The sequence below is a fragment of the Athene noctua genome, chromosome 28, assembly GCF_965140245.1.
Source record: "Athene noctua chromosome 28, bAthNoc1.hap1.1, whole genome shotgun sequence".
In the NCBI taxonomy this organism is placed as follows: Eukaryota; Metazoa; Chordata; class Aves; order Strigiformes; family Strigidae; genus Athene; species Athene noctua.
Window position 1 is genome coordinate 6291981 of NC_134064.1, and position 27685 is coordinate 6319665.

Here is a 27685-nt window from a genome sequence, read left to right on the forward strand (position 1 = left end):
GATGTGGATTGGGGATAATCAGGCTGGGCCGGGGATGTGGACTCGGAGCTGCTGGTCCCAGGAGGGGAGGGCTGGGGATGGCCCCGTCGGGCACAGCCCCCCCGGGCCACCCGCTGCCAGCCCCACTCGTCCCCTCCGGCCGTGGGAGGGGGCAGCTGAGCCTGGGGGACCCCAGACCCACGGCCGCTGAGCTCGGCCAGACCTGGGGCTTGACCCCTCGCCGCCCCGGGACCAGCGTCCCCCCCCCGGGCTGGCGAGCAGGGGGGCAACGCCACCGCCGGGGGCACTTGAGACCCCGGGCAGCGCTGGGGGCTGGAGCTCTCCTGGGTGGGGGACCCAAAGGAGAGCTGCCTGCAGGGGCGTCAAATCCATCGCCAATGGAGCACGGGGCCCTTCCCTCACCTCCACGGGGTAAATAAAGGTGGAAAAACCCCTGAGTCCTCCTGGAAGGCTGCAGGTGCTTCCCCGCTCACTCCTGAGCAACCCCCCATCAGGGTGGGGGCAGCTTCTTCCTTATCTCACACCAACTTTCCTGTTCACGGAGCTGTCGAGCATCTTTTGCACCGTCCGAGGGGACCCCGTTGCTCTGGCAAGTTCCAGTAGCAGCCCACCCGCTCTGGGTGTTACTGGTTTCACTGGTAACACTGGGTGGTAACGGAGCTGCTGCAGCCAGAGACGACCCCGGAGCAGGGAGAACCTCTGGGTGCAGCAGATGCACAGAGAGACGGGGGGAATCTGTGCTGACAGACCTTTCAGCAGCAGAAACGGGCTGTGGAAAGCAGCAGAATCTACCAGGTAGTTTTAATATATATAATTTATTAAAGAATTATACAACCATCACCTTTTCATTACCGCCCCATCCAGCGAGTGGTGGAAAAGGTCTGAGCAAAGCCGTGGTTTTACAGAGGAAAGCAGCGTGTGAGCCCTGTTCAGGGCAGGTAGGAGGGTTTTGGGGGGACTCAGACCCCCCCCGAGACCAACCGCGGGGCTGCCTTGCTGCCAGGGGCATCTCGTTTGCCCGTGCAGACCCTCTGCAGCTCCTGGCGAACACACGGTGCTTCGGAGAGGGATGTGGGAGCCCCGGGTCCATCTGTTGCGTCACTGCCTGTGTGGTCCCGGGCGAGGAGCGGCTGTGATGGAGGTCGCTGCCTCCCCGACGGTCTTTCCGGGGTCTGTGGCTCCCGGGGCCACACTCAGCCCCGCGGGGCAGGGCAGGAGCGGGCTGTGACAAACCCCTGCCTGCTCCAGGCTCTGGACATCAGGCTGACGCATTAAGTTGGCTTAATTGTGATACAAATCCGGTAGAGTTTTAATAGAAATATAATAGAAGTCTTAAGAGAAACGCCTAAACCCCAGGGGAGATTGAAAATCCCGACGGTGCGGACGCTCAGTGTGGCCGGACACCGGCGCTGCCGCGTCCCGCCGAGAGCCCGGAGCTACCGGCGGTTCGTGTCGCCGCGGGCTCTGTCGTGGCGGGGAGCGACGCTGCGGCGGCCCCAGCCCCGCGCCCCGGTGGTGCAGCACCAGCCCCCGGCTGCCCCGGCACACGCCAGCACCGTGGCTCCCAGATAAACGCAGCCGTCGGGCACCCGCTGCCCCGGCGCTGCCGGAGGCGTCTGACGGCCTCTCCCGCACGGAGCCGGGATCCGTCCACGCGCCGTGGCCGTGCAGCGCCGCAGACTAACGCCCGGGCACGCCACTCCTCTCCTGGCACAGCCAGAGCTTCGTGGGCTTCAGAGACGCCCCAGTCTGCGTGTTGCTGGACGCGGGTTGGGCGGCCAGTCCTCGGGGACACTTTCTGGGCAGAGGCAGGCCCCTTCCCGGCGGGGACGAGCGGGCCTCAGTTGCAGCCGCACTCCTCGATGATCATGTCCTCGTGGTGACGGACGACGATTTCGCCTTTCTCGTAGTAGAGCATGGAGAGGGGACTCATCCTGACCGGGGAGCAGGCGGGGCACGGCACCTGGTTGGGCTTGTAGAGCTGCAGCAAACTCTGCGGGGAGACACGGGAAGGGCAAAGCATCAGCCCCCGCCGCGGGCCGGGGGGCGCGGGGCAGCAGCCCCCCCCTCTTACCTGTATGTAAGCGTGGTTGGTGGGCTTGAAGGTCTCGTCCACGGGCGACGGGCACAGCCCTTCGCAGCGGTAGGCGTTGTACTTTTTGGGGTAGACGATCCAGCTGCCCCAGCCCGTCTGCTCGAAGTCCACCATCATGTCCACCCTCCTGCACAAGGACCTGCCCTCCTCCCCCGGGGCGGCCGCGGCGGCATCGCTCGCTTTGATCCTTTGCTTCTCCTTCCTGGTCCTGCGGTGCCGGCGGGTCCCCGCGCCCTGGGAGCCGCTGTCATGCATGACGTGCTTGGAGGTCTCGGCTGTCCTGATGAGGCTGTGGCCTCCCGGAGACTTGTCCTTGGAGAAGACGAGCAGCAGGACTCTGTCCGTCACGTCCTGGGGCAGGGCTGGCTCGCTGTGGCCAGCGTCACTCGAGGGGGGCAAGCGCATGGCGGTGGTGGCCGGGGCGGCCAATCCGGTCGCCTCCCTTCCCGTGGGACCGTGGTGCCCAGGGGCCACGGCTTGGTGGAGCCAGGACCGGAGCAGGTTGGTGACCTCGAAGACTTTCCAGGAGGCCTGGGTGGAAGCGGCGCTGCCGGCCACGGTGCCCAGGAAGAGCTGGGGGGCGCAGGCCCCCCCGGCCCGGCACCGCCGCCGCCGGCTGTGGTAGATGTCCAGGGAGACGTCGCGGGCCGGGGAGAGGACGCGGAGCTGGGCCAGACTCACCTCCTGGCTGCTGGAGAGGGACGACATGTCGAAGGCGAGCGCCCAGCGGGAGCCGTTCTGCAGGGAGCCTGGAAGGACGGCGCGGGGTGAGGCCAGCGCGGTTCTGCCGGGGACAGGGACGGTGCCCCCCCGCGCTGCCGCCGGGGCCCGAGCGGCGCGGAAAGCACCCGCATGCACCCCGAGAGCCGGCGAGAGCACCGGGTACCGCCCGTCCCGGGACAGGGGAGCTCGGGGAAGGTGCCGGTCCCGGGGAGAGGGATGTTTGGGAACCGTGCGGGTCCCGGGACAGGGATGCTCGGGGACGATGCGGGTCCCGGGACAGGAATGCTCGGGGACGGTGCCGGTCCCGGGATGCTCAGGAATGATGCGGGTCCCGGGGACAGTGTCGGTCCCGGGATGCTCGGGAATGGTGCGGGTCCCGGGGACGATGCGGGTCCCGGGACAGGGATGGTCGGGGCCGCGGCCCCACTCACCGTGCGGGGAGAGGCTGAGGGCGGCGGCGGCGGCGGCGCGGAGCGGGGCGGGAGGGGCGCGGAGCAGCTGCAGCATCAGCGGGGGGCAGCGCGGCGGGGCGCGGGTGGGTGCGCTGGTCGGTGCGCGGGTGGGTGCGCGGGTGGGTGCGCAGCCCAGGCGGAGCAGGGCGAGGGCGCAGAGCGCCAGCGCGGGCGCGGAGCGCAGCGGGTCCCGCATGGCTGCAGGGGCCGCTCGCAGCCGCCCTATTTGTACCGCGGCCCCGAGCGCCGCCCCGGGCGGCCCCGGCAGCCCCCTCCCCGCGCCCCGGCCCCCTCCCTCCCTCCGTCCCTATCTCCATCCCCCGTCCCCTCCACCCCCAGCTGCCCCCCACCATCCCTCCCCATTTCCATCTCCCCTGCCCCTTCTTTTCTCCCTCCGTCCTTCTCCCCATCTCCCCCCCCCGCCTCCAGCCCTGCCCATCCCTCCCTCTCCCCGTCCCTCTCTCCATCCATCCCCCCCCGGGCTCGTCCCCACCGCCAGCCCTGCCCTGCCGGGGGGGGGCGGCCACCCCCTGGCTGTGCGGGGACACCGCTGTCCCCTGCGCTGAGCCCTGGGGGATGGGTGGTCCCAGCGCCCCCTCCCCACCCACCCCGTCCCGCTCCTTGCAGAAGGGGCCGGGACCGGGGGTTCCCGTGGACGCCACCCCCGTCTGCGCAGGGGCTCTGCCCCCACCTCGGTTTCCCCTTCTCCCAGCGCCGCCCGGAGCGGGACCAGGGCGGAGGGTGCTGAGCACCGCCCGCCCCGCCGCACCGAGGGCACGGGACGAGGGGGCTCGTACCGCCGGGTGCTGGGGGGGGGGATGCCGGCGCGGGGGGTGGCACCACCCCCGGGTGCGCCTTGCCCAAAGCCCATCGCTGGGGGCCCGGGGGCGCCGCCGGGGCGGGCGGAGGGATGCGGCGGGCGACCCCCCTGCCCTGAGGAACCTTCGCGGCTGCGGCGGGAGCGGGAGTGGCCGTGGGGACACGGGGCTGCGCGTCCCCCCCGGCCCCCGGGGAGGTGCGAGGAGCCGAGAGGGGGGGTCCCCGGTGGGGAGGGGTTGGCAGAGCGGCGGCTGGCGGGGCCACGCCCCTTCTTCTGGGGGAGAAACGTGCGAAACCTCCACTCGGGGCCCGCCCGTGCGGCGGGGGGCCGGGGCCAGAGAGAGGAACGGGGGGCACCTGCTCCCGGCGGGGACAAGTGCTGGCGCGGGGGCTCTTCCCCCCGCCCCAGGTCAGCTTCGCGCCTTGCTGCCAGGCGGTCCCGGGGTGACGTCACGGCCGGGCGGGGTGACGTCACGGCCGGGCCCTTCCCGCCGGCAGGTGGCGCCGCCCCGCGCCGGGCCCCACCGCGGCCGTTGCCCCTTAAAGCGGGGGGGGGGGAGTCTCGCGGGAGCGGCGTCTTCTCGCGAGAGCGGCGGCCGCGGCGGAAAATGGCGGCAGCGCCGGCGGCGGCCGCGGCCGGGGTCGTTCCTCCCGCGCCCGAGGGTGCGGAGCCCCCCCCGGAGCCTCCCGCCGCGGAGCCTCCGGCCCCGCCGGAGCCGGGCGTTACCGACGCCGAGACCGGGTAGGCCCCTCCCTGCCCGCGGGGCCGGGCTCCCCGCGCACCCCGGGGGCCGTGCGGGTCAGCGGGGGCCTCTCCGCCGTTACCCTGGAAGCCACGGGGGTGCCGAGGGGAGGCCCCCGCGCCCTCCCCCGGGAAGCCGCGGGGCTCTGGGTGGCGCTTCTGCCCCGGGGACACCGGGCGCGCTCAGGGTCCCCGGCCCGCGCTGCCGGGAGGCCCCGGCGCCCCCCCGGTCGCCCCCGGAGGCCGGGCCCGGGCTGTGCCGCAGCCCCGTTCCGCCGGGGCCCTTTGGATCTCATTTCTGCTCCGCAGGGGAGATGCCGCCATGGTCGATGTCGCCGCCGCTCTGGACACGGAGTCGGCCAACGGGAAGGACGCGCTGGTACGTGGCCGGGGCTGGGGCCGGCGGAGGCTGCAGCCTCCTGGGGGGGCCCTGCCCGCCGGCCTTCCCTCCTGGGGGTGCCTGCGGGCCGGGGTTGAGGCTTGGCCTTGGGCCGCCTCTTCATCACGCTGTAGCCCTCTTCCTTCAGCCGTTGGTTTGTTTTCTTGTTTGTTTTTATTTTTTTCCCCTCGCCACCAGCACCTTTTCCCAAAGGATTCTTACCTGGTAGCCATGCACAGGTGACAGGGGAGATGCAAAGGCGTAAGGCAGTCACAGGTTGTACGTAGCCTAGAAAATGGGCAAGTATAGAGAAATTTTTTCAGGAGATAAAATGTTTCTATTTAACAAGCAGATGTCTGGCCATGCCTGACGTGTCAGGACTAATAAGCATCCTCAGTTTTCCAAGATTACTAAGTCAGGGGTAAGACAAAGATCTAGACGGTAAGAAGGTAGTTAGTTATTCAGAAACCAAAATCTGAACACGTTCCTGTGGCTCAGATGAGGACTTTCCATCCTGCTAGTTCTAGTTTTAGTTCCTTGAAGAAATAAATTGGAAATTAAATCCTCACCTGTCTGACTAGTTCTAAGTGAATCTACAGAATAGTTCCAGCTCACTCAGCATGGCTGTGTGTTAGGGGGGAAAGAAAAAAATGTATTCCCTCTAAATTCACCTCTCTCAACAGGTTGCTGCCCAAAGCTTCTTTCCTCTCTGGTTCAGTCAGTCTTTAAGCCAGTCCCAAGTTTGCTGCTCTGCTCTGGTTGTAGGAAGCTGCCGGGGACAGCTCCGAAGTCCTGGACGCTCAGGCAGGCTCAGTGGACGAAGAAAACGGGCGGCAGCTCGGGGAGATCGAGCTGCAGTGTGGGATTTGCACCAAGTGGTTCACGGCAGACACCTTCGGCATCGACACCACGTGCGTAAGCTCTGCTTAACGCTGGGCCTCAGACTTTGCTTAGCAAAAAAGAATTTGGAGTGTAAATTCTCAAGGGCCAGGACCCTGCCCAGGTCCCTGGGCACTAGGAAGCCAGCGAGTTCTGTGACTAACAGCAGCTTTACCCAGCACAGCAAAAAGTGTTTGTGTTTGTACCTTGTGGCTTTAAAAATAATCTTTGTCCCGACCTCAGGACTGTCAGAGCCACCCTTGGACTTCGTGCTTTAGGGGCCCGTAAATGTTATTTGAAAAGCAGAGGGGGCTTCAACAGACACTTTCAATTGGTGTGAACAAAAAATCTTCCTGTAAGTGAAAAGAAAATTCAGCTTTCTTTCCAGAACCTATGTGGTACTGACCTTAGACTTGTTAAAAACTGAACGTTTTTGGTAATATTTTGTCTCTAAAAAGTACTGTTGACTTCCCGTTAAAATAATTGACTCAGATGGAGCTCCTTGTCCAGATCTTCTGTGTTATTGTCTCTTATTTTGCTGGATGAATTTCAGGACTCTAAACCAAGATGATGACGCTTGCTTACATTTTTCTTAAGAGCTTTGTGGCTTTTCTTGCTGCCCAGGGTAAATCTAATTTGATGAAAATACCATTGAACCTTTGAAGATGTTTAGACAGAATAATTAGTTTCTTAGCCTGGAATAATTAATTTCTTAACCCAATCTAGTAAAGAATAATTAATTTCTTACCCTGACGTAGTGAGGTGTGCACCAGCACTTACAAATGGACGTGCTCTTTTCCAGATCCTGTCTGCCTTTCATGACCAACTACAGCTTCCACTGCAACGTTTGCCATCACAGTGGGAACACGTATTTCTTAAGAAAACAAGCGAGTAAGCGCGGCAGCACGTTTGTTGACGTTTTGTGCAAGATAATTGTGGAGGCTTTGTTTTACCTGAAGTCGGTGGGAGGGTTCCGCTGAAACTCTTGAAAAATGACCAAAAGAATCCCATATGGGCAAAAAGCATGTTCAGCTTGTTCTGAAAACTTTTTGCTAGTTTGGGATAACTTATCAAGAGGATGAAAATCTTCTGTTTGGTGAGAGCTGCTGAGTTTGGCCAGAACTTGTGAGGGTTTTGCTGTTGCCCGAGACGGCGTGGTGCTGTACCGTAACAGCGGCCTCCGTGGGCGTGTGTTTGTTTTTCAGATCTCAAGGAAATGTGCCTTAGCGCTCTGGCCAACTTAACGTGGCAGTCGAGGACACAAGATGAGCACCCGAAAACTATGTTCTCAAAAGATAAGGTATGGCTGTTGTGGAAATCCTCACGCGTTTACGTAAGCTAAGATTTCAGTGAAGGGCAAGTTCAAACAAATATTGGCAGCGAGGCTTTCGGGCCGCACTGTCGAGACTCAGTTTGATTTTATTTTTTTAGGACATTATCCCGTTTATTGATAAATACTGGGAGTGTATGACAACACGACAGAGACCTGGGAAAATGACTTGGCCTAATAATATTGTCAAAACTATGGTAAGTATTTGGAGTGGAATTTGTGGAGGATTTTCTGCGAACGGTACATTTGTGTTTGCTGAGGTCTGGACTTAGAGCCAAATGGTGAAGATTCTTATGTTTCTTATGTAGTTGATACACCTACTAATAGTAAGTACCATGATTTAAACGCTTGTTAATGAACTTGTCACTATCTTACCTTCTGTAACTTAAACTCCTCCCCTGCCTCAGTGCAAGGAAAGGGATGTGTTCTTGGTGAAAGAGCATCCGGACCCAGGGAGTAAAGACCCCGAAGAAGATTACCCCAAGTTTGGGCTTCTAGACCAAGTATGTAATTAGAGCTGGAGGTAAAGCGAGCTGCGGGGGGCTGAGAGGAGGGAGCGGGGCCTTTTTCCGGGTGCCTTTTGCTCAGTCACCTGAGCTGGGTCACACCAGAGCCTGTGCTGGGCCGAGCGAGGTGCTGGAGGCTCCGGCGCCCGCAGGTGCCGAGTTCAGGCTCCGAGTGGTGAGTCTGACCGAGTCTATACTGCAGATTCTTTTGATCTCTTTCAGGATCTTGCCAATATTGGTCCTGCGTATGACAACCAGAAACAGAACAATGCTGTATCCACCAGCGGGAACTTAAATGGCAAGTTCTTTCATCAGGTGGCTTGTGACTATTTGAGACTGGGCTGTGTTTTCCCAGCCCTGTAGCTGGGAGTCTGTGTGGTTCCATCAGATGAGATGCTGCAGTTAAGCTCAGCTCAGGACAGGTTTTATTGTGTTGACAACACGTTCAGCCAGTCTCACCGTGCCTTTCTGTAGAGATGGATTAATTTTACTCCTTGTGAAGGTTCAGATTTTTCAGGACAGCCAGCTAACTCAGGATATTTGCAAGAAAGCTGAGCTTGTCAGTTTTCCTCCATAATGATTTTAATTTACCTACTTGTATTATTCATATTCCCTGTTTCCCTCACTCTGAGATTTGAAAGAAGTTGAGGAAAGTATCTGTTATACTTTATAATCACAGCTCGTGGGTGACGGCTGCGCTGACGACTTCCCGTAGCTCCCCGAGATTCCCGAGGGGAATCTTACTGGTAGTGGTTTTGCTGTCTCCCACTGGTAGTAACCTGAGTGGTAACGTTAACTGCCGATGAGATTTCGTGGTGTGTGAGGCTCCACGGCTGTTAAACACGTTCAGGTAGTACCTGGCAGGGGGTGTTGGGGGCTCCTTAGAACAGGGCTGTAGCTACCCAGGGCTGCCTTGTCTCCGTTTTATGCACTGGTTGTTTTTTGTTTAATTTCTGGAAGATTTGACAAATATGTGGTGCCACTTCTGTTCTTACAGATGGAGCCTCTTTGGGAGGTGAATATTTACCTTTCAGCTTCTAAAACTTAAGTATTATTGTTTGCAAAGCTTTCTTGCTCAGTTCTCTTAGAAGCTAAAGTTAATTAAAACCCCAAAGTGTGCCCTGGTGTGATTGCAATAATACTTCAGTACAAAACAACTATTCCACTTCTTAATCTTTAGCAGTTAGAAGCTTTTAAATATCATATTCTGCCCCACTTGACTGGTTTAAAGTTTTATTTTCACTTACGTACGTGCTTCACTTTGATTTGACCTGAAGCTGTTGCAGTTTTAATACCTAAATAAGTGGTCTGAGTCTGCGAGCTGATGCGATGTGACTTTGGGGGTTTTTTAGGCAAGTAAGTGATGACAAACTGGAGAGCTTAAACACTTACCTGCGCTGAAACTCAGTGCGGCTGAGATCATGTCATGTTTGTGCAGAATATGGTATTCCTTCGGTGGCCTTACACCATAAGGGAACGCTGATCCTTTAAAAGCCGACTGTTTCTAGTTCCAACAGTGTGCAGGTCGTAAAGGTGTTTATCTGCAGTGCTTAGAAATTCTGTAGTTATCTCTGTAAATCAACAGTGATCTTTTCTGAAATAGTGTAATGGTGATTACTAAGTGCCTATACAGTTTAATGGTTTAAAATGTTACACTGATCTAGTCTGATTGCATTTGGCATGTAACTTTACCTACACTCCAGTTACATTTATGAGTAAAAATTGGGTGCCGTAATACGGAACAGCTCAGTCCTAGCACTGGTTTTGGTAATACTGAAGAGAAACACCTCCCTTGCTTTTCATTTTTCCTCAACTTAGGTGTATTGTTTTCATTTATAGATGGGAAAATTAATGTGATATGCTTCTGGCTTATTGCTGTCAGAGTGTTTCTCCAGCAGAGCGTGTCACTGGGATGGCGACTTTGCTTCAGATCAGCGGGTGTGTGCTGTAGGTTGGGTTTTCTGCTGCTTTTGCAGAAATTAAATTTTGAACTGTGACTGGAATCTCCATGGAAGCAAACAGTCGTGCTCTTGAAGTGGATCCCCACGCTGCTGTCTGTAGATCTGATGACAGAAAAGATTCTTAATTCTCACCTTAAGAGCTTGAGTTGAGCTCATTTTGTTGATAAATCTCGCTTAGCTCCCGCTCTAAATCCAGACGTTTCAGAAGTTGAGTAGCAGCTATGCGAGGTCTGGATTTTGCTCCGCCCACTCCCAGTAAAGTGTCTCCCGTGTCACTGTGCAGGAAGGTACCGGAGCTCATGAACTGGTTTGATTTGGCTGCTCCTGCCCCTTCCTGCTGTGGAGATGCCGTGCTCACGGGCTCTCTCCGCTCACCAGCCGCCTCACGCGCCGCTGTCTCTGCGCAGGGGGGATCGCGGCCGGCGGCAGCGGGAAGGGCCGGGGGGCGAAGCGCAAGCAGCAGGACGGGGGCACCACGGGCACGGCCAAGAAGACCAGAAGGTACGAGGAAAGGTGCCGCGGGGGCTCCGCGCGCGGGGGGCGGCTCCGCTTGGCTTCTGATGCCTCCAGCGGCCGCACGCCCCTGCCCTCGGTAGATCTGTGCGGAGTCGTGCCCGCGTAGAACCGCGTGGTGCTGCTGGTAGGTCACGTGCTAGAAATACCTAGAAATAGGTGGGGGTGTGGTGGTTGTAGTGAGGAGCCCGCGCCCCCTTCGCTGGGGAGCGGAGCGCGGCGGGGCCCTGGGCTCCGGGGGTATCCCGTGACTGAGCCGTAGCCACCGGGAGGTGCCAACCTGTAGTTTTTGTGTTTCACAGCGACCCGTTGTTTTCCGCCCAGCGTTTGCCCCCCCACGGGTACCCCTTGGAGCACCCCTTTAACAAAGATGGATACCGCTACATCCTGGCCGAGCCCGACCCCCACGCGCCCGACCCGGAGAAACTGGAGCTGGATTGTTGGGCAGGAAAACCAATTCCCGGGGACCTCTACAGAGCCTGCCTCTACGAGCGGGTGCTCCTGGCGCTGCACGACCGAGGTAGGGCGCGGGCAGCTCCTCCCGCGAGGGGCGTCCTCGGGAGCCCCCAGCTCCCGGCGTGGGCGCGTCACGGCCGCGGGAGGCGGGAATGCTCAACCCCCCCGGGGGTTCACTTGCCCTCCGACACGGCCACGTGCTGGAGGCGGCAAAAGAACTGCTCACGCCGACTTCTGTCGCCGCAGCTCCGCAGTTGAAGATCTCTGACGACAGACTGACGGTGGTCGGCGAGAAGGGCTACTCCATGGTCCGAGCCTCGCACGGGGTGCGCAAAGGGGCCTGGTACTTCGAAATATCCATGGACAAGATGCCTCCGGACACAGCTGCCAGATTAGGCTGGTCGCAGCCATTAGGTAAATAATTTTACTAAATATTTCTTAGCAGTGGATTCCAGCCGGTTCTGTATTTCTTCCCCCAGTAATTTAGACCTGAGGAGGGCCAGTTGTGCTCAGCTTGACTTCGCTGCTTTTCCTGAGGGGAAGCCCTTCCTGAAGGGGATCTCAGCCCTGCAGAACTGCCCTACGGGTGGATCCTCTATGCTATTGCACTCTTGGCCTCGCTGTGGTCCACACATTTGTACTAACGGCAGTTTTATTTGTTAACTGCACGGAATTGCTGTTCCAAACCGTGAAGCGGGACGGGCAGGGCTGCTCCTGCTCCGCTCCGTGTTCACGAAGAAACGTCGGTCTCTGCAGGGAACCTCCAGGCACCCCTGGGATATGACAAGTTCAGTTACTCCTGGCGCAGCAAAAAGGGAACAAAGTTTCACCAGTCGATAGGGAAACACTATTCATCTGGCTACGGGCAGGGTGACATTCTGGGATTTTACATCAGTCTGCCAGAAGATACCGAGACTGCCAAATCCCTGCCCGACACTTACAAAGATAAGGTGAGGTGTGGAGTCCACGATCAGGTTAAGCGTTGGCTGGGGGGCAAGTGGAAGACAGGTTGCTGTAGCCTCAACTCTGCCCCCTTGGGGCGCATCCTTCCCATCCTACCTCCCGGCACCACTGCTGCTCATCGTGGAGAGATCCAAAGTGTGCATCTTGTTGATCTCAGGAAAACAAAACACCCAGGACCCCCCCAGGGGTTCTGCAGGGGAAGGCTCTGCCTGGGTTGCTGAGCGAGATCGCCCCCATCTCATTTCGTCTTCTCTTCCCCTCCTGGCTCTCACATAGTTGAGGCGTGTGAATCGCTCTGCGCGGGGGCTCTGACATGACAGGCCCCCCCGTCCCAGCGCAGGGCTCCCGTAGGCCTCCCGCGCTCTAGTCTGTCACTAAAGGTAGCTCTGGCTTGTTTCTGAAGTGGCTGTTTTCTGATATTCCAGGCTCTGATCAAATTCAAAAGCTACCTGTACTTTGAAGAGAAGGACTTTGTGGACAAAGCAGAGAAGAGCCTAAAGCAAGCACCCGGGAGCCAGGTGAGTGAAGAGGTGGTAGGTGGAGGATGCAGAGCTTAGGAGGAGTGGAGAGCCTGCTGAGACCAGCTTATTGTGTGTATTAATTGCTTGCATTTAATGAGCACAGAGGGAGGCCGATCGTTACTTCCTCATCAAAACCAGGAATGCTTTTATTAAAGCAATAAATGTGAAGTTAACAAACCAGCTGTGCCCTTTGCTTGTAACGTTGTTGCTGGCACCAAACCGGTGGTCTGGCGTCGGGGAAGGGGCCGCGCAGGCTGAGCCCCCTCGAGGGTCGCTGCGTCACCCACAACAAGGTCACGAATGTGTTGGCATCAGTGGAAGAAACCTCTTCGCTTTTTCTCTCAGATAATATTCTTCAAGAACGGTGCCAGCCAAGGAATTGCCTTTAAAGACATCTTTGAAGGGGTTTATTTTCCCGCTATCTCTTTGTACAAAGGCTGCACGGTGAGTAACGTGGCTCCGAAAGGTGGTTCCGAAGCCCGCCGTGGTTTTAGTAACGGGGGGAGTGTGTCCGGGAGGGGAAGGTGGGAGTTCCGTCAGCGAAGCGACTCTGGGCCAAGGCTGCTGGGTGATGGGACGTTACCAAACCCTGCCCGGGATGTTCCGTGGGCTCGCAGGGGGCGCGGGCAGGCTCAGGAGCAGGAGGGGGCGAGGGCCTAGACTAAAGCAATTGGCCTGGTTTTCCTGCGCTCACGACAACCGTGCCTTCCACAGGTTTCTATAAACTTTGGGCCGTATTTCAAGTATCCACCCAGAGATATCACTTACCGTCCGGTGAGTAAGAACTGAAGCTTCTCCCCCCACCCCCTTCAAGTGTTTAAACCAGAGGGGGTGGGTGTTGATTTATACCAAGGCTCTATCCATCCACTTCAGGCTTTGGACTCAGACTGCATTTAAAATTATTTAAGGACAGATAGCCTAACAAACACCTTAGCTAAATTTTAACCAGTCTTGTTCCTGTTGACAGATAAAGTCCCTGTTCTTGCCTGGTTTAGCCTCTTTTATCAGTAAGAGGCTGAATTCTGGTTTAAGGGAACACCTGGAAGCTCCCCCCCCTGTCCCCCCAGTGTTTTGAGGAGGGAAGCAGTCCTGGCCCCTGGGACAGGGCCTGTCCCTCCTGGTCCTGAGCCTGTCCCCTCCTCCCGTCCCGCAGATGAGCGACATGGGCTGGGGGGCGGTGGTGGAGCACACGCTGGCTGACGTGCTCTACCACGTGGAGACGGAGGTGGACGGGCGGCGCAGCCCCCCCTGGGAGCCCTGAGGGACCAGCCGCGGCCCGGGGGTTTTATTCTCGAGGAACACGTGCCCCTCGGAGCAAGCACCGACCAGCGGACACCCCCAAGCCGTCCTGGGGGCGGGTGTCCCAGGGCCTTGCCGCTGCCTTGTGTCCCCCCCACGGGGTGGGTGCTGTGCTGGTCCTGGGCATCTCCCCCAGCCCTCAGTGACCCCCCCCGGTGTCCCGGCCGCTGCTGCCCCCATCCCTCGGCAGCCGGCGCGGGCTGGACCTGCCCCTGCCCGCTGTGCCTACGCGGGGTACAGCAGCACCCCCCTTCTGCTCAGCTGGGGGGGCTGACTGTACCCCCCAGCTCCCAGCCCAGGGAGGGTGTCGTTACAAGACTACTGCATGGAAGACTGAAATTTGGGCTTCTGTCCAAACTATTTTTTTTTTTCCCCCTCCCACAAACTGGAAGCCAGTTTAAAAATAAAGGCTTTAACTCTTCTGTGTGTGTTTTTGTTTTGTTTTTTTCTCTTTTATCTCGTGACAAAGGAGATTTAAACTCAAAGCAGCTACACGGTAGAGATCTCTCAAGCTGACGCTCTCCTTGACAGGTTGTACATGATCATCACTGCAGAGCTTTGAGTCAATAAATAGTTTGACATGTCGTATGTGGCTGTACAGGAAAAATAAATTAGAGCTGCTTCACTGGGTGGGGGGAGAAGGGAATAAAACGTGTGTTTTGAGGGGAGGAGCTGAGCATGTGCTGGTCCTCCTGCCTCCCTCGTTAGCCACAGGAGACACCACTACACAAAGGTTGCTTTAGTCATTGAGACTAAATGGTCAGGGCGGGCGCAGGGGCCTGGCTGAGGCAGCTCCTGCTCCGCGGGGCCAGGGCAGGGTGGGCTGACTTCGTCCCGCCGAGTTCTGGTCCTGCATTTGCACAGCGAGCAGGTGCTGACTGAGCCGGGGCCCTAGTTCAGTTGGGTTCAATAAATAAGGGTTGGTTTATTTATTGATTGAAACTCTCCCAATTAGTGGTGTCTACTCTTACAGCCTGTGCTAATTAACCAAGGTCGTGTTAATTAACATGCTTCTGCCTGTTACACCCCTCAGGGGGGGCAGCAGGTGGCGGCTGGGCCAGGCGCTGCCGGAGGTGGTTGGCGAAGTCGACCTGGGTCTGGGCCAGGACCTGGTTGACGACGGTCTTGGGCAGCCAACCCTGCAGAGAGGAGAGGAGAGAGCCCGGGCTGCACCTCCCGCCCGGCCTGAGCTGCAGGACGGACCGAGCTGCAGGACAGACGGACTGAGCTGCAGGACAGACGGACTGAGCTGCAGGACAGACTTACCTTCAGGTCGATGCTGAGGAGCCAGGTGAGCCTGGTGTGCGAGGGGCTGCCGGGCAGCGGGCGCAGGAGCATGCAGGTGGGGCCGTTCTCGGCTCTGCAAGGGGACAGGAGCCCCCCTCAGAGCGCCGCGTCTCACCCGCGCCCCCCGGACCCCCCTAAGTGCCTGCCAAAGGCGCCTGCTCACCTGACCACCCCCTCCTGCTCCGGCATCGCCCTGTGCGTTGTGGCCACGCCAGCCAGGACGCAGGTGGAGCCGCGTCTCTTGGAGCACCGCACGCTCACAAAGTCCCGTGGCCCCACGACGTTGCCGGGGGTAGCGGCCGCCTTCTCGTGGGTGATCACTGTGTCCTTCCCAATCTTCTGGAGAATCTGCAGAGTTCAGAATTAAAAATGTTAATTTGAAGCATCTGCTGCAAAGATGGCTGACAGCTCACGTGTTGAAATGCAAAACCTCAGCATTTATTGGGAGAAAACCGGCAAATATCTGCTTCATCCCAGAATGCAGAATGTTACTTTTCAACATCTGCAAAGGGAAGGTATTTCTCTCAATGCTTCTCTTATTCCAGAGAAGCTGTGAAATAGCAAAACGCTCGTCCCTGCCTGTTGGGGCACGGTGCTGTTCCTCCTGCAGTAACGGGACGGGTGACAGCGGCGCCGTAACGTGGGAGCACGTCACCCGCAGAGCAGCAGCTGCAGCACGGAGGAAGCAGCCGAGAGAAAGTCTGGCTTCTCCCTTCCTTAAAAATGTGGAGCAATCCCTGTGCTCCCGCTGGGATGGGCAGAGCGATTCCTCAGCCCTCCCGGGGCAGCCCCCGGGTGTGAGCCCCGGCGCTGGGCTCTGGCAGCCGCTTCCCACCTTGACTTGCTGGACGCTGGGATTCCAGTCCCCCATCTGCTCCATGTTGTCCACCAGCTCGCCGTACACCGCGGCCAGCGGCTGCTCCACCACCACCTCCAGCCGGAACACCTTGCCCACGTCCGGCAGCACCTTGCTCAGGACTCTGTCCCCGTTACCCTGGCGAGGGGGGCGCAGAGTCAACACCACGACCGCGTGCGGGAGGAGCGCGTCAGGCTGCCGCCAAGCAGAGCCCCTACCAGCACCGTCTCTGTCTTCCAGCCGTCCTGGTCCCCCAGGATGCTGAGCGACTTCTGGAGGGCTTCCTCTCCTTGCCTGATGTAAGACATCTCCACCTCGCTGAAGAGCTTCTCCTCCAGCCTCGAGCCTGCGCGGGATCAGACAGAAGCAGGAGTGTCAGGACACTGCGCCGCGGACGAGCGCACCCTCGCGCCAGATGAGCTTTATCTGCATCAAATAAATACACTTCTCCCTGCCCGGGGGCTGGAGAAGGAAATCAATTCCCGGTGCTTGCCTGCCTTCGCCCTTTCTTTGGCAAACGCCCAGGCTCCCTGCGAGCAGGTTTTCCTCCAAGCCCTCCCCCGAGCCCTGACGGTCGCCCCCCCCCAGGAGGGGGCAGAGCCCCGTCCGCTGGTCACTTACTGAGCAAGGAGCTTCTCCTGCGAACCTGGCTGACCCAGGCGCTGGGCCCCGCGCCGCGGCAGGCCAGCTTGCTCAGCTCCTGGCTGATGGCAACGGCAGCTTGTCTTCTCAGACCTGAGAGCAGAGAGCGCGTCACCCGCCAGCACCGCACCGCAGAGGGCTGGCTAATTTATTTTATCTTTTTCCTGTTTAAACATAACGACGTTGAAAAAGTCTCTGCTTGCCACCTCTGCTGGAGTCCCCACAGGCGCAGAGAGCAGGCGACTGCCCCAGCGCTGCTCTGGGACAGAAGCAGTCCTACACAAACCCGGGCTTTGCTCCAAGGCTAAGCCACGCAGCGTGCGGGGAGCAGATGAGCCGTAAAAATACCGAGGAGCAATCGCGGGGATGCTCGGAAAAGGCCGTAGGAAATGGAGTGCAAGAACATAAAACTCTTACAGCCAGCGGGAGCGTTACCTGCAGCGACCCTCCGCATTCAGCTCCGCCCCAGACCCCGGCAATAGTCCTGGTAGCAAAAAGGGCGACGGAGACAAAACACAAACCCCAGAAAGCGCCATGGGACGGGGTGGGGAGAGCGAACCCAGAGCCTCCAGCCCCCTCCCGCCGCAGGCAGCCCGTGCAGAGGGGCTCGCCCGGCCCCCCGGCCCCTCACCGGTCATGTTGCGCAGGTTCTGGTAGGAAATGGCAGCACAGAGCTTGAAGGTGGCGGGAAGCATCTCCCTGGGCCGGAGCGAGCCGCGGGCTGCGGGCGGGTGTCTGCGGCGAGCGGGTGTCTGCGGCGAGCGGGTGCCTCTGCCCCGGCCCTCCGGGCGCTCGGCCTTAAGTACGCCGGCTGAAGGATGCTGGCTTGTCAGCAGGGAGATAAGAGCCATCACTTACGACAGGGCCCCGGGGGCCAAGGCCAGCCCCGGCTCCTCACGCAGCTGCCGGGGCCACGGGTCGTGTCCGGCGAGCGGCCGCGCACACGTGGGCCGACACGTGCTGGTGCTCGGCGCTGGCGCGGTGGGGCCCGGCCAGCCCCGGGGCCCCGGCAGAGGCGCGGCCGCCCTGCCCCGCTCGCACGGTGCTTTGCGGGAGATCCCCGGGCCAGGGATAATCCACGAGGACCTGCTCCATCATCACCCGCGGATCACGGGGGATAACGATCAGTTCTGACAGCCAACGGCAGATAATGACGGATAACAACGACGGATAACAACGACGGATAACAACGACGGATAACAACAACGACGGATAACGCGGGACAACACCGTCTCACAGCACAACTATCCCGGAATAACCGGAGCCAGGCTCAGCCCAACCCCAGCTGAGGCTGGACACAAGAACCAGGGGACCGCACCCCACCGCGGTGGCACATTGGAGCCCCAGTGCACGAGCCTGAACCCCATGAGGGTGGGGGGGACTGGGGGAACCGGGGGACACCCGGGATGGCCGTGCACGGTTGGGCAGCACCAGGGAGGCTTCTTGGCACGGACACAAGTACTTTGGAGGGCGCACAGCCCTCCCTCTCACCCCACAGAGCCCCGCGTGAGCGCAGCCCGTCTTCGGCCTCCGTAAAGCTGAATATTAAGATTATTAAAGCTGCAGAACCTGGGCCTGGAGCACAGGGCAGCCCTCGTACCTCCCCCAGAGGCCGGTTTATCTGCCGCGGGGCTGGGAGCGGTGGGTGATGGCAGAGGAGCGATAACGCTCAAGGATGAAATGACATTTCTGGGATGAGTTACGGCCCCAGAGACCAGCGCTCCCAAGAACCCGTGAATCACCATCTGCTTCCTTTGACGTCAGCCCCTGCACCCTCCTGCGGGGAACCTGACCTTCCTCCCCGCTGTTGCAACAACTTGGCCAAGGGGGAGGTCAACCGCTCGCTGCGCCGGCGGCCGGGCCCCGGGGAGCCTCTCGCGTCCCGCAGCCTGCCCGTCGAGCCCCCCGGGATGAGTCGGGTCCTACCTGCCACCCGGGAACGGTCCCACTGCGCCCCGGGACAGCTCCTCTTCCTCGCCGGGGCTGCTGTTCACCACGTGCGAGAGAAGACGCCTTGGCGATGCTGGTGGGGCCAGGAGGAAGCCAGAAGCTGCACCATCCCCTTCCCAAAGGTTTATCGGGAAAGCCCCGCCGCAGTCACGCTCCCTCTTGCCCACTGGTGCCGCGGCCCCGCGCAGGAGCGATTCCGGGGTCCCTCCCGCAGCTCTCGCTCGGGCTGAGCTTCCTCCACCCGCCCCCCCATACGCCTGCACACGGCGGGAGGAAAAATCAGGAGGGGTTGAAATCCCTGAACTGCTGCCGGGACCCCCCAGCCTGGAGCGTGTGTGAACGGGGTCTGGGGTGCCTGGGGAAAGTGGGGGAGACCCTCCAGCACGGTGTGTCGCCCCCCGGCCCTCCCGCAGCCCCCCTGCCCTGCTGGTGAGGCGGCTGGAGCCCCCCGGCCGGGGGACACAGCACCGGGGAGACCCCCCGGCTGCGAACCAGCCGGGCCCGCGGTTATCCCGGAGGGAGCAGGCGCCGCCGGGCACAAGGCCTCGGCACAAGGACACGCCGTTGTGTGTGAGAAAACCAAAACAGCCCGGGCAGAGCGGCTCCTCCAGCTCCGGGCTGGGGGGGCTGGAGGGGCACAAACCCTTCTGCGCCCCCCAGGAGGGGACACAGGGACAGCCAGTGCCCCGAGCGGTGCCGAAAGGCACCCAGAGCCCTCGGGGGGGGGGTCGGGTTGATGGGGACACCCCCAGGACACTCACCGGCTCCTGACGGGACCTTGGCATCTCTCCAGATGTCGCTCGGGGTCCCGCTGTCACACGCTGCTGCCAGGGGAAGGGACGGCAGCAATCCTGCGGCACCGGGGACGGCACCGGGAACGGCACCAGCACCACGCGGTGCCACAGGCATCGGGGACGGGAATCGGGTCCCAGCACCTACCTCGGGCACCGGGAAGGTGCCTCTGCGCTGGGCAGGAGGGGGCACGGCTGACCCCACGCGTGCTCCAGCACCGCTCACCTGCCCGGGGCAGGATGAGGCCCCGACGCACCCGGCCCCTGTGCTGGGGGCAAGGGGAGCGCGTGGCCGCACCCTGCACGCCAGCCAGGGGCTGCCCGGGAAGGTGGCACAGCCCCGCTCCCACCGGGGCACCCAGCACCCCCCACCCGCGGGGGCAGGAGGAGGGAGAAAACGCTGGGGGAGGTAAAACAGCTGAGAAAGCCCCCGCTGGGGCCCTGACCCCCCAGGAAACGCCCCCCCCCCCCCAATCCCCGCACAAAGTCACCACGCGGCTCCGTTTGCAGTTTTGAGCTTAAAAATGTACATCCAGGCGCTGGCCGTACAAATATTCACAACTTTACAAATGTACAAAACCGGGTCGAATGTAAACCAAAGGAGCGGAGATCCCCGGGGTTCAAAGGCGCAGGGCCCGGGGCCCCCCCGGCCCGGCCCCCCCAGCCCCTGTGCGCTGTCCCTCACGCGCGCACGGGCACGGCCCCTCGCACTGGGCCCTTGTGCCCCCCCCTCAGCCCCGGGGCAAGGCTGGGGCACCCCGAGGCCGCCCTGAGCTGTTCCGGGAGGATGGGGGGAGCCCCCCAACCCCCCCTAGCCCAGCCCTCTTGGAGAAAATTCCCTCCTCTGAGCCGGTTTGACGCTGTGGTGGCTGGGGGGGTGGGGGCTCTGTTGGGGTGATCCCGTCCCTCCTGCTGCAGCATGGCTGGGGGGAGCTGGGGGTCCCTTGTCCACCCCCCCCCATTCCAAGGCTGCCTTTGTTTCTATTTGGAGAGCGCAGATAAACCCCCAGCCCCCCCGTGCCCGCAGAGGTCGTGCACCGAGCTGGCGATAACGGGCTCAAACACAGCAAAAATAGGTCCCTGCCCTGGCCCCTTCCTGCTGGGGGGGTGGTCCCGCAGTGGGAGCCCCCGGGAACAGGCTGGGGGGGCCGGGGAGCTGCAGGTTGGGGTCAGGCAGACTCTGCCCCTCTGTCACCCCCTGCCCACACCAGCCTGTGCCACCCGCAGACCCCGGCCCCTGCGCTGGTCCGAGGTAACCCTGAGGGGACCCGGGGGGGCTGGGGGCTCCCCCGGGGCGGTGAGAGGGGTCAGGACGGTGCCGGGGTTCGGCAGGTGGAGTTGGCCGCGGGAGGGTGCGAGTTCACGGCGGCCGGGTGGGGGGGGTGGATGGTGGTCCCGATGGTGTAGTCGGCTGGCTGCGAGGGACAGACAGACAGACGGCAGGCAGTGAGCTGGGGGGGTCTCAGGGAGACCCCAGGACAATTCCTCAACCAAATAATCCCCCCCCAAGTCTCTTACGTGGCGCCGGAAGAGCCGCTGCAGGAGGCTGCGCTTGGGGGGCTCCGGCAGCTGCCGCCAGTCCAGGTCGGGGGGGCGGGTCCCGCTGGGGCCGAACACGTTCAGGTCCTTGAAGCATTCGGTCTCGATCATCTGGGGGGGGGGTTCGGGTCAGCAGGGGGGCAGAGAGAGACCCCCCAGTGCCCCCCCAGTGCCCCAGGTACCTCATTCTGCCAGGGGATGGAGACGCTGCCGGTGGCGAACTTGGCGTAGAAATCGTTGTCGGTTTGGTCCAAGTTGACGCCCTTCACCGTCGAGAACTGCTCGATGTCCAGCACGTCCTTGCAATAAACCGCCCGGGGCTGCGGGAGCCGAAGGGCCGTCAGCGGGGGGGGAGCGGGGCTGCCCCCCCGCCGCGGGTGTGCCCCCTGCCCTTCCCCTTACGTCCGGCACGAAGGGGGGTGTCATGATCCCGGCTTCCAGGCGCTTGAAGTTGATGCTCCTGAAGAAGGGGTGGCACTTCACCGCGGCCGCCCCGTCGGCCCCGCAGCCCAGCCGCTGCCTGGGGTCCTTGGCCAGGAGCTGGGGAGGGGGGACGGGCCGTCACGGCGGGCGGATGGCGCCGGCCCCCGCGGGTCCCGTGTCCCCAGGCTCACCGCGGCGCAGATGGCCCGAGCATCCTCGCGGAACTTGTCCGAGTAGAGCTCCGGCTCCTCCCGCACCCGCTTCTCCACCTCCTCCCGCTTCACCCGCTCCTTGCGGGCGCGGAAGGGCGACTGCCCCTCGATCATCTCGTACACCAGGCAGCCCAGGCCCCACCAGTCGGGGCTGAAGCCGTAGCGCTCGTTGCTGATCACCTCCGGGGCTGCGAGGCACCGGGCCCAGCCCCGTCAGCGGCCCGGGGACCCCCCGCCTGGGGACCCCCCCGCCCCGGGGCCAGCGCGGCCCCCGCGCTCACCCATGTAGCCCACGGTGCCCACGCGCCCGCGGATGGTCTCGCCCTCGGGGATCTTGATCGCCAGCCCCAGGTCGGAGATCCTGATGTGGCCTGGGGCAGGGAGGGGGTCGAGGGCAGCGTCCCAGGGAGGAACCAGCCCCCCTCCTCCCTAAGGGACCAGAGGCCCCCCCGGAGGCACACAGAGACCCATCCCCAAAGCCACGGGCGCGGGCAGAGCCAGGCCCGGCAGCCCCCTCCTCACCATCATCGTCCAGCAGGATGTTCTCGGGCTTCAGGTCCCTGCGGGGACAGGCGGGGACAGGCGGGCGGCTCAGCAGGCGGCGGCGGGGCCCAGCCGCCCCCGCCGGCCCGCGGGCGCTCACCGGTACACGATCCCCTCCTGGTGCAGGTGCTGGAGGCCGCAGCAGATCTCGGCCGCGTAGAAAACCACGCGCGCGTCCTCGAACCCGGGGTTGCCCACGTGGTAGATGTGGAACTTGAGGTCGCCGCCGTTCATGAGGGTCAGCACCAGGCAGAGCGCGTCCTTCGTCTCGTAGGCGTACGCCAGGCTCACCTGTGTGCCCCCCCCCGGCCGTCAGCGCCGGCCGTGGCCCCCCCCAGCTCACGGCCCCCCCCGGGCGCGACACGCACCACGAAGCGGCTGTTGACCTTCTCCAGGATCTGCTTCTCGTTGAGGGCCATCGCCTCCCCTTTGCGCTTCTTGATCCGCTTCTTCTCCAGTTTCTTGCAGGCGTACATCTTCCCCGTGGCCCGCACCTGGCAGGCGCACACCTGGGGGGGGGGACACACGCAGACAGTGGGGATGAGCCCCCGCCATCGCCCCCCTCCCCTCCCCCCGTGGCCGTACCTCCCCAAAACCGCCCTTGCCCAGGATCCGGTATTGCCGAAACGTGTCCTTGGTGACCGACTGCCTGCAAGACACAACCCCGGGCACATACATCAGCCCCGCCACCCCCTGGACCCCCCCCCGGGCCCCTCAGACCCCCCAGGACCCCCACTCACCGCTCCAGGTACTTCCACTGCAGGAACCGGTCGAAGTACATGCTGTCCTGGTAGTCGGAGAAGGGGTCCCCGCTCAGGTACTCGTGCAAGGGGCTGCAGGGGGGTAAGGGGAGGGTCAGCACCACCCGCAGCCCCCCCCCGGCTGCCCCCCCCGCCCCGGGCAGGGCACTCACCGCAGGCAGCTGCTGAAGAGATCCTTGCAGGGGCTCTTCTGCAGGTCCTGCAGGCACCGGCGGGCGTGGGGCTGGCCGACCTCGGGCAGGAAATCTGGGGACTGCCGAGGGGGGAGCAGATGGATGCACCCCCCCACGTCCCACCCCGGGTCCCGGCTGGGCGATGGGAGCTGCCGGGATGCCGGGATAGGGGGGATGCAGCCCCCCCAGCCCCCCCCAGCCCCATCCCACTCGGCTGCCCGGCGATGGGGGGGAAGCCCCCCAGGACTCACCTCCTGCTCCAGGAACCGGCGGATGATCTCCTCCCCCATCTCCTTCCGCTTCTCATCCGGGGAGAGCTCGTAGTCGGCCTGGGACGCCCGGGGAGAGGAGGGGGCTGCAGGCTCTGCCCTGTGCCCCCCGCCTCCCCGAACAAGCCACGCTCGGCCCAGCCGTGGGGCGAAGAGCTGCCTGCACCCGCGCCACGGGCAGGGGGGCTCACGGCAGCCCCAGGGGGTCTCTCACATTGGTCCCTGCAGCAGGCGGGGGGGGGCAGGGGGGTGGGCGGACAGACCCCGGCCTGCTGCAGCCTGGGCAGCTCCAGTTCTCCAAAAGGGGGAAAAATAAATGTTCCCGCGAGAGCCCCGGGAGCCGGCACAAGCCGAGGCCGGTTTACAGACGCGTTTCCCACGAGCAGCCCCCACGGCTGTCGGGTCTCCGCACGCCCAAGAGGCTCCGGCTGCTCCCCCCGAGGCCCCTCCGGCGGCGCAGGACGCACACCCGCTGCCGACACCAACGGCGCAGAAACGGGGGACACGGATCTTTTCATGGGGCTCGGGATTCCCGTTGGCCAGCAGCCGGAATCTCCCGGCGCCGGGGAGAACCTCGCGGCGGGTGGATTCTCCAGGAGCTTTTTGAGCTCGTGGGACCGAGAGGTCGTGCCGGAGGATGGGAGAGGAGCCGCGGGGACGGGGCCCTGGGGCACACGCTGCCAACCCGCCACAGCCCTCGGCAAAACCCCATCCCGGGAAAACGCGTCGCGGTCCCGGCGCAGAGCCGGCGCGGTGGCACCCCCGGGGTCCCTCACCACGGCGTCCAGGAAGCGGATGCAGCGCAGGAGCTCCGGCCGCGTCTCGCAGAACTGCCGGAACAGCAGCCGGCCGATGGGCTGCTTCTGGCACAGGCTGCCGTAGTCCTGCTCTGCAAGGGAAGGGGGGACGTGCCACGCGCCGTGCCCCGCGCGCGCCGTGCCCCCAGCGCGGGCTCTGCCCTTCCCGGTGCCCTCCCCGGCTCACCCAGGCCCTTCCGCAGCTCGTCGCACTGGCTGATGTGCGGGAACCGGAGGATCTCCCGCCACTTCTTGCTCCTGCCCTTCCGCTTGCCACCGCCACCTGCAGCCAGGGGAGAGCGGGGAGAGGTGACGCTGGCAGGACGGGCGTCACGGCCCCCGCCCGGCTGGCGATGGGGGGACGGGACGGCCGAGCCGTCCGGTTTGGGGTTTCCCCCATCCCACTGCTGCCGGTCTCCAAACCCACCGCTCGGACACGTCCCCGCACGCCGCCAGCGCTGGGGCTTTGGGCAACTCTAAAACCAACGTGGGAAAACGCACCCTCAGCCCTGGAGAGGGCCCCGACCCCCTCGCCTTGAGCACTCGAGGGGATCCCCCCCAGGTCAGAGCTCCCAGCCCCGCTCCAGGGATCAACGGGATCCCTCTCGGCATCGCCTGGCGCCGGGGGGGGCCGAGCCCGGCCTGTGAGGCTTCCTCCCCAGACAATGCCGCGGCCCCACGCCGCTCCCTCCCGTAAACATCTGGTTTCCTTATTTCCCCGCCGAGGCGCTCGTCCCGCACGCGGGGCCGCCGCAGCCCAGCCCCGGCCTCCTCGGGGACAGGGACTCCCCGGGGACGAGGAGGGGGCAGAGGAGCGGCCGCCCCGCACCAGCCGCTCCTGGCGGGGGGATGCTTGGCCCGTGAAGTCACCCCGGCAGGGACCTGACATCAGCGCGGGTCGGAGCCGGCGACGCCGAGGCGAGGCCGGGGGACGCCCGGTGCTGGGCTCCGGCGGTTCGGCCGGGCAGAGCTTCCTGCCGTCATCGGCTCGCTTCCTCCGGCAGGAATAGCCCTGGCGGGCCGCGGCCCTGAGCCCTCGGAAGAGGAGCAGCCGCTCCCCTCGCCCCGCACTGCCCAGGCCGGAGCCCCCCGGGCGGTTGGCAAAGGCGGGACGCCCAGGAAGGGACCCTTCGCCCGCCCCAGGAGCCACCCGAGGTGGTGGGGGGATACCCGGAGGCCGTGGCTCCGTGGCCGGACTCAGCGGCACGTTGGCCACTCAGCTCCCTCCCCGCCTCGCCCGGGGACTCTGCGGGTATCAGCCCCCAGCCCCCCGCACCGCCCGGCGCTTATTTCAACTTGTTTGCTGCGACAACAAAAAATAAATTAACGCTTCCCACCCGCCGCAAGGCGTTTGAGCCCGGGGACGTGCTCTCAGCCGGAGCCTCACAGGCGGCAGCATCCTCCTGCCCCCGTCCTGGACCCCCCCGCAGCGTCCAGGCACGGCACAGCCGGGGGGAGCGGGAAGAGCACTGTCCCCCCAGGGTCACCGTCCCCGGGAGAAACTGCACCAAAACCGACCCACGGCAGAGCCGCCCCAGCGCCCACCGAGGCCCCAGGCAGAGAGCCTGGGGGGTCCGGGCACAGCCCTCGCGGGGCTGGGTGGGGGGAGCAGCCCCCCCAGACCACCTTTGGGGTGATGAAGCCCCCGGCGGTGCCGCGGGAAGGGCCGCGAGGGGCCCTGCAGCAGAGCGAGGCCCTTCCGAGGGGTGCAGAGGGCGGCGGCAGCTCGGGGAGCCCCTCAAACCATGGAGACCCCGAAGCCACGGCCCAGCCCGGTGCCGGCACCCACCAGGCAGCACCCCCAAAAGCACCGGGAGCGCGGAGCCGCCTGCCCGGGCCAAGCCCCCCGGCACACCCCAGGACGGAGGAATTCGGGTGGTGGCGGTGGCTGCGGCGGGTGCCGGGGCTGGCCGAGCCCCCCACACCTCCGTCACGAGGCCGGCCCGTGACCCCCAAGCGTGGGGACCTCCCAGCCGTGACTTGGGGGGGTCTCAGCTTTCCGCCGAGGCGGCTCCGGTCGCCCCCACGCCGCCGGGGGGGACCCGGCCCTCGTCCCGCTCCGCGGTTTCCGCAGCCTCTCGCCGCCGTCACGCACCGACCTTAACGCGTTCGGCGGCCGCGGGGGCAGAGCCCCCCCTCGCTCCCGAGGCCACAGCCCCCAGCCCCGGGTCCCGCGGGCGGCCCTGGCGCATCCCGGGGCGCGGGGTCCAGCCCCAGCGGGGAGCGTCCCCGGAGCTGCGGGAGGCGCCCGCCGCGGGGCTGAGGGGCTTGAGGGGAGGGGGATTCCCGGGCAGAACCGGGGGCGCGTCCCGCCGCCCCGTCCCCGCCCCGGTGCCTCCCGGGGCTTTTCGGTCGCAGAGGTTCAGCGACGAGGGCGCCGGTTTCCCGAAGGAAACCAAAAGCAAACAAAGGCTCCCGCACCGCCCCGGGATCTGTGCCCGGCCCCGCCGCGGGAGGGGGCGCGGACACCCGCGGCCTTTGGCCCCCCCGGCCTCGCCCCGGGTCCTGGCCAGGCTCAGACCGGGGCGGCGGCGGCGCCCGAGCCGGGATTTTCCGTTTCGCTCAGGCCTGAACCGTCCCGGCACCAGCCAAGTTTTGCCCGTGCCGCCGCCAGACGCGTCCCGCTGGCGCGGACGGACGGACGGACCGACGGGGCGGCTGGCGGCCGCCCCCCGCCCCAGCCCGGGGTGTCTCGGCACCGAAACGCCTTTTCGAATTCTCTGCCCCGCGACCCCGGCACGGACAGACGGACGGACGCGTCCCGCAGCACCGGGGCGGCCGGGACCTCCCGGGGGGGGGGGGGGGGGCTCGGTGATGCCCCCCCGGGACCGGGGGGTGCGCGGGGTGACCCGGGCCGGGGGTACCCGCTGAGGGGGGGGGGATGCAGGGAGGGTGCGTGGGGAGGGGAGCGGGGATGCAGCGTGGGACCGGGGGGGACACCGGGGGACGCGGTACCTTCGCGGGCCTTGAGCAGGACGGTGTTGGCCACGATGTTCTCCAGCTCCATGGCGCGGCGGGGGGGGGCGGGCGGCGCAGCGGCCCCCCCGCCCGCACACACCCACCATGCCCGGCCCGGCGGCGCGGGGCGGTCCGGCCGCCTCCCGCCGCAACCGGCCGCGCCGGGACCGGGGGGTGCGTCACCGCCGTGACGTCACGGGCCGCCCCCTGGCGTCACGGGCTTATGTAAGGGCAGAGCCGCGCCCCGCCGCACGGGAGCGCCCGCCCCGCTTCGGGCCCCCCCGCCCCAGGCTGGGGGTCGGGCGGCAGCAGCTCCTCGCACCCCCCCCACGGGGGCGGGGGCACCGACCCCTGGACCCCCGGCAGCGGCAGGAGGCACCTCAGCAGCCTTCCTCCTCCTCCTCCTCCTCCTGCCCGGCGCCCCACAGCCCCCCCAGACCCACAGGGAGGGGAGCCCCATCCACCCCCCCAGCGCGGGGCTGAGCCCGGGGACGGGACCCCCCCCTGCCCCCCAAAACACACCCCCCTGCCCCCCCTCCCCTAGCAGGAGGGGCAGCAGAACAAACCCAGAGAAGCCGCTTCCTCCCGGGGGAGGTTTTCCAGCTGCAGGGCCCCCACCCCGCTCTCCAGAAAGTCCTTTTTTTTTTTTTTTTTTGTTAAACAAGAAATTGCATTTCCTTGTTTACGCCTTTTCCACCACTCAACTCGCACTATCCCACACCAGCCTACGCGAGTAAACACAAGAGGGAAGATGCATTTTTCTCCCCAAAAGCGAGAAGCCCCCACCCCAGGGCGCAGGGAAGGGGTTTCGGGGTGCCCAGGCGGGCAGGGGAGCTGCAGCCAGAC

General features: G+C 63.7%; 4 protein-coding genes across 8 annotated transcripts; 1 reads left to right on the forward strand and 3 right to left on the reverse strand.

Annotated features, from left to right (window-relative positions):
• Positions 1 to 1676: 1676 nt before the first annotated feature.
• On the reverse strand, positions 1677 to 3466 carry NODAL (nodal growth differentiation factor). The gene is made up of 3 exons (XM_074928630.1): positions 3250 to 3466; positions 2075 to 2844; positions 1677 to 1993 (listed from the first exon to the last, which is right to left on the reverse strand). The coding sequence occupies exons 1-3, from the start codon at positions 3464 to 3466 to the stop codon at positions 1841 to 1843; spliced, it is 1140 nt and encodes a 379-aa protein (XP_074784731.1). The 3' UTR covers positions 1677 to 1840.
• Positions 3467 to 4691: 1225 nt separating this feature from the next.
• ASH2L (ASH2 like, histone lysine methyltransferase complex subunit) lies at positions 4692 to 14060 on the forward strand. Its single transcript, XM_074928625.1, has 16 exons — positions 4692 to 4831; positions 5141 to 5210; positions 5976 to 6121; positions 6892 to 6980; positions 7295 to 7389; positions 7521 to 7616; positions 7827 to 7922; positions 8148 to 8223; positions 10294 to 10387; positions 10702 to 10919; positions 11102 to 11269; positions 11612 to 11805; positions 12244 to 12336; positions 12685 to 12783; positions 13054 to 13113; positions 13493 to 14060. The coding sequence occupies exons 1-16, from the start codon at positions 4698 to 4700 to the stop codon at positions 13598 to 13600; spliced, it is 1836 nt and encodes a 611-aa protein (XP_074784726.1). The 5' UTR covers positions 4692 to 4697; the 3' UTR covers positions 13601 to 14060.
• A 38-nt stretch (positions 14061 to 14098) lies between these two features.
• STAR (steroidogenic acute regulatory protein) lies at positions 14099 to 18848 on the reverse strand. Of its 3 annotated transcripts, XM_074928633.1 has the most exons (8): positions 18350 to 18848; positions 17055 to 17248; positions 16403 to 16516; positions 16000 to 16127; positions 15761 to 15919; positions 15089 to 15273; positions 14905 to 14998; positions 14099 to 14828 (listed from the first exon to the last, which is right to left on the reverse strand). In XM_074928633.1, exons 2-8 carry the CDS (start codon positions 17116 to 17118, stop codon positions 14637 to 14639), a joined length of 936 nt encoding a protein of 311 aa, XP_074784734.1. In that variant the 5' UTR covers positions 17119 to 17248; positions 18350 to 18848; the 3' UTR covers positions 14099 to 14636. The 3 variants fall into 3 exon arrangements, with proteins under 3 accessions (XP_074784734.1, XP_074784732.1, XP_074784733.1); XM_074928631.1 differs by lacking the exon at positions 18350 to 18848 and having other exon boundaries at positions 17055 to 18098; XM_074928632.1 differs by lacking the exon at positions 18350 to 18848 and having other exon boundaries at positions 14105 to 14777; positions 17055 to 18098.
• An 831-nt stretch (positions 18849 to 19679) lies between these two features.
• On the reverse strand, positions 19680 to 26996 carry LOC141971339 (G protein-coupled receptor kinase 5-like). 3 transcript variants are annotated; one of them, XM_074928627.1, is made up of 16 exons: positions 26837 to 26996; positions 24069 to 24164; positions 23861 to 23973; positions 23067 to 23144; positions 22795 to 22895; positions 22622 to 22714; positions 22467 to 22530; positions 22250 to 22390; positions 21982 to 22172; positions 21861 to 21898; positions 21620 to 21709; positions 21318 to 21526; positions 21106 to 21243; positions 20886 to 21023; positions 20683 to 20814; positions 19680 to 20579 (listed from the first exon to the last, which is right to left on the reverse strand). In XM_074928627.1, exons 1-16 carry the CDS (start codon positions 26886 to 26888, stop codon positions 20472 to 20474), a joined length of 1782 nt encoding a protein of 593 aa, XP_074784728.1. In that variant the 5' UTR covers positions 26889 to 26996; the 3' UTR covers positions 19680 to 20471. The 3 variants fall into 3 exon arrangements, with proteins under 3 accessions (XP_074784728.1, XP_074784727.1, XP_074784729.1); XM_074928626.1 differs by lacking the exon at positions 26837 to 26996 and adding an exon at positions 25981 to 26081 and having other exon boundaries at positions 23861 to 23968; XM_074928628.1 differs by lacking the exons at positions 19680 to 20579; positions 26837 to 26996 and adding an exon at positions 25981 to 26081 and having other exon boundaries at positions 21106 to 21163; positions 23861 to 23968.
• Between the last annotated feature and the right edge of the window lie 689 nt (positions 26997 to 27685).

Excerpts from the sequence above, each read along its gene's own strand:
- NODAL (XM_074928630.1), bottom strand. The coding sequence starts at position 3,466 with ATGCGGGACCCGCTGCGCTCCGCGCCCGCGCTGGCGCTCTGCGCCCTC. Across the intron at positions 2,845-3,249 it reads CCTCAGCCTCTCCCCGCACG|GCTCCCTGCAGAACGGCTCC; the intron begins GTGAGTGGGGCC and ends CCGTCCTTCCAG. Across the intron at positions 1,994-2,074 it reads CCAACCACGCTTACATACAG|AGTTTGCTGCAGCTCTACAA; the intron begins GTAAGAGGGGGG and ends GTCTCCCCGCAG.
- ASH2L (XM_074928625.1), top strand. The coding sequence starts at position 4,698 with ATGGCGGCAGCGCCGGCGGCGGCCGCGGCCGGGGTCGTTCCTCCCGCG. Across the intron at positions 6,981-7,294 it reads TTTCTTAAGAAAACAAGCGA|ATCTCAAGGAAATGTGCCTT; the intron begins GTAAGCGCGGCA and ends TTTGTTTTTCAG. Across the intron at positions 10,388-10,701 it reads ACGGCCAAGAAGACCAGAAG|CGACCCGTTGTTTTCCGCCC; the intron begins GTACGAGGAAAG and ends TGTGTTTCACAG.
- STAR (XM_074928631.1), bottom strand. The coding sequence starts at position 17,274 with ATGGCTCTTATCTCCCTGCTGACAAGCCAGCATCCTTCAGCCGGCGTA. Across the intron at positions 16,517-17,054 it reads GAACCTGCGCAACATGACCG|GTCTGAGAAGACAAGCTGCC; the intron begins GTGAGGGGCCGG and ends CTCTGCTCTCAG. Across the intron at positions 15,920-15,999 it reads GGAAGACAGAGACGGTGCTG|GGTAACGGGGACAGAGTCCT; the intron begins GTAGGGGCTCTG and ends CCCCCTCGCCAG.
- LOC141971339 (XM_074928626.1), bottom strand. The coding sequence starts at position 26,073 with ATGCGCCAGGGCCGCCCGCGGGACCCGGGGCTGGGGGCTGTGGCCTCG. Across the intron at positions 23,969-24,068 it reads CGAGCTGCGGAAGGGCCTGG|GACTACGGCAGCCTGTGCCA; the intron begins GTGAGCCGGGGA and ends CTTGCAGAGCAG. Across the intron at positions 21,899-21,981 it reads CAGGAGGGGATCGTGTACCG|GGACCTGAAGCCCGAGAACA; the intron begins GTGAGCGCCCGC and ends CTGTCCCCGCAG.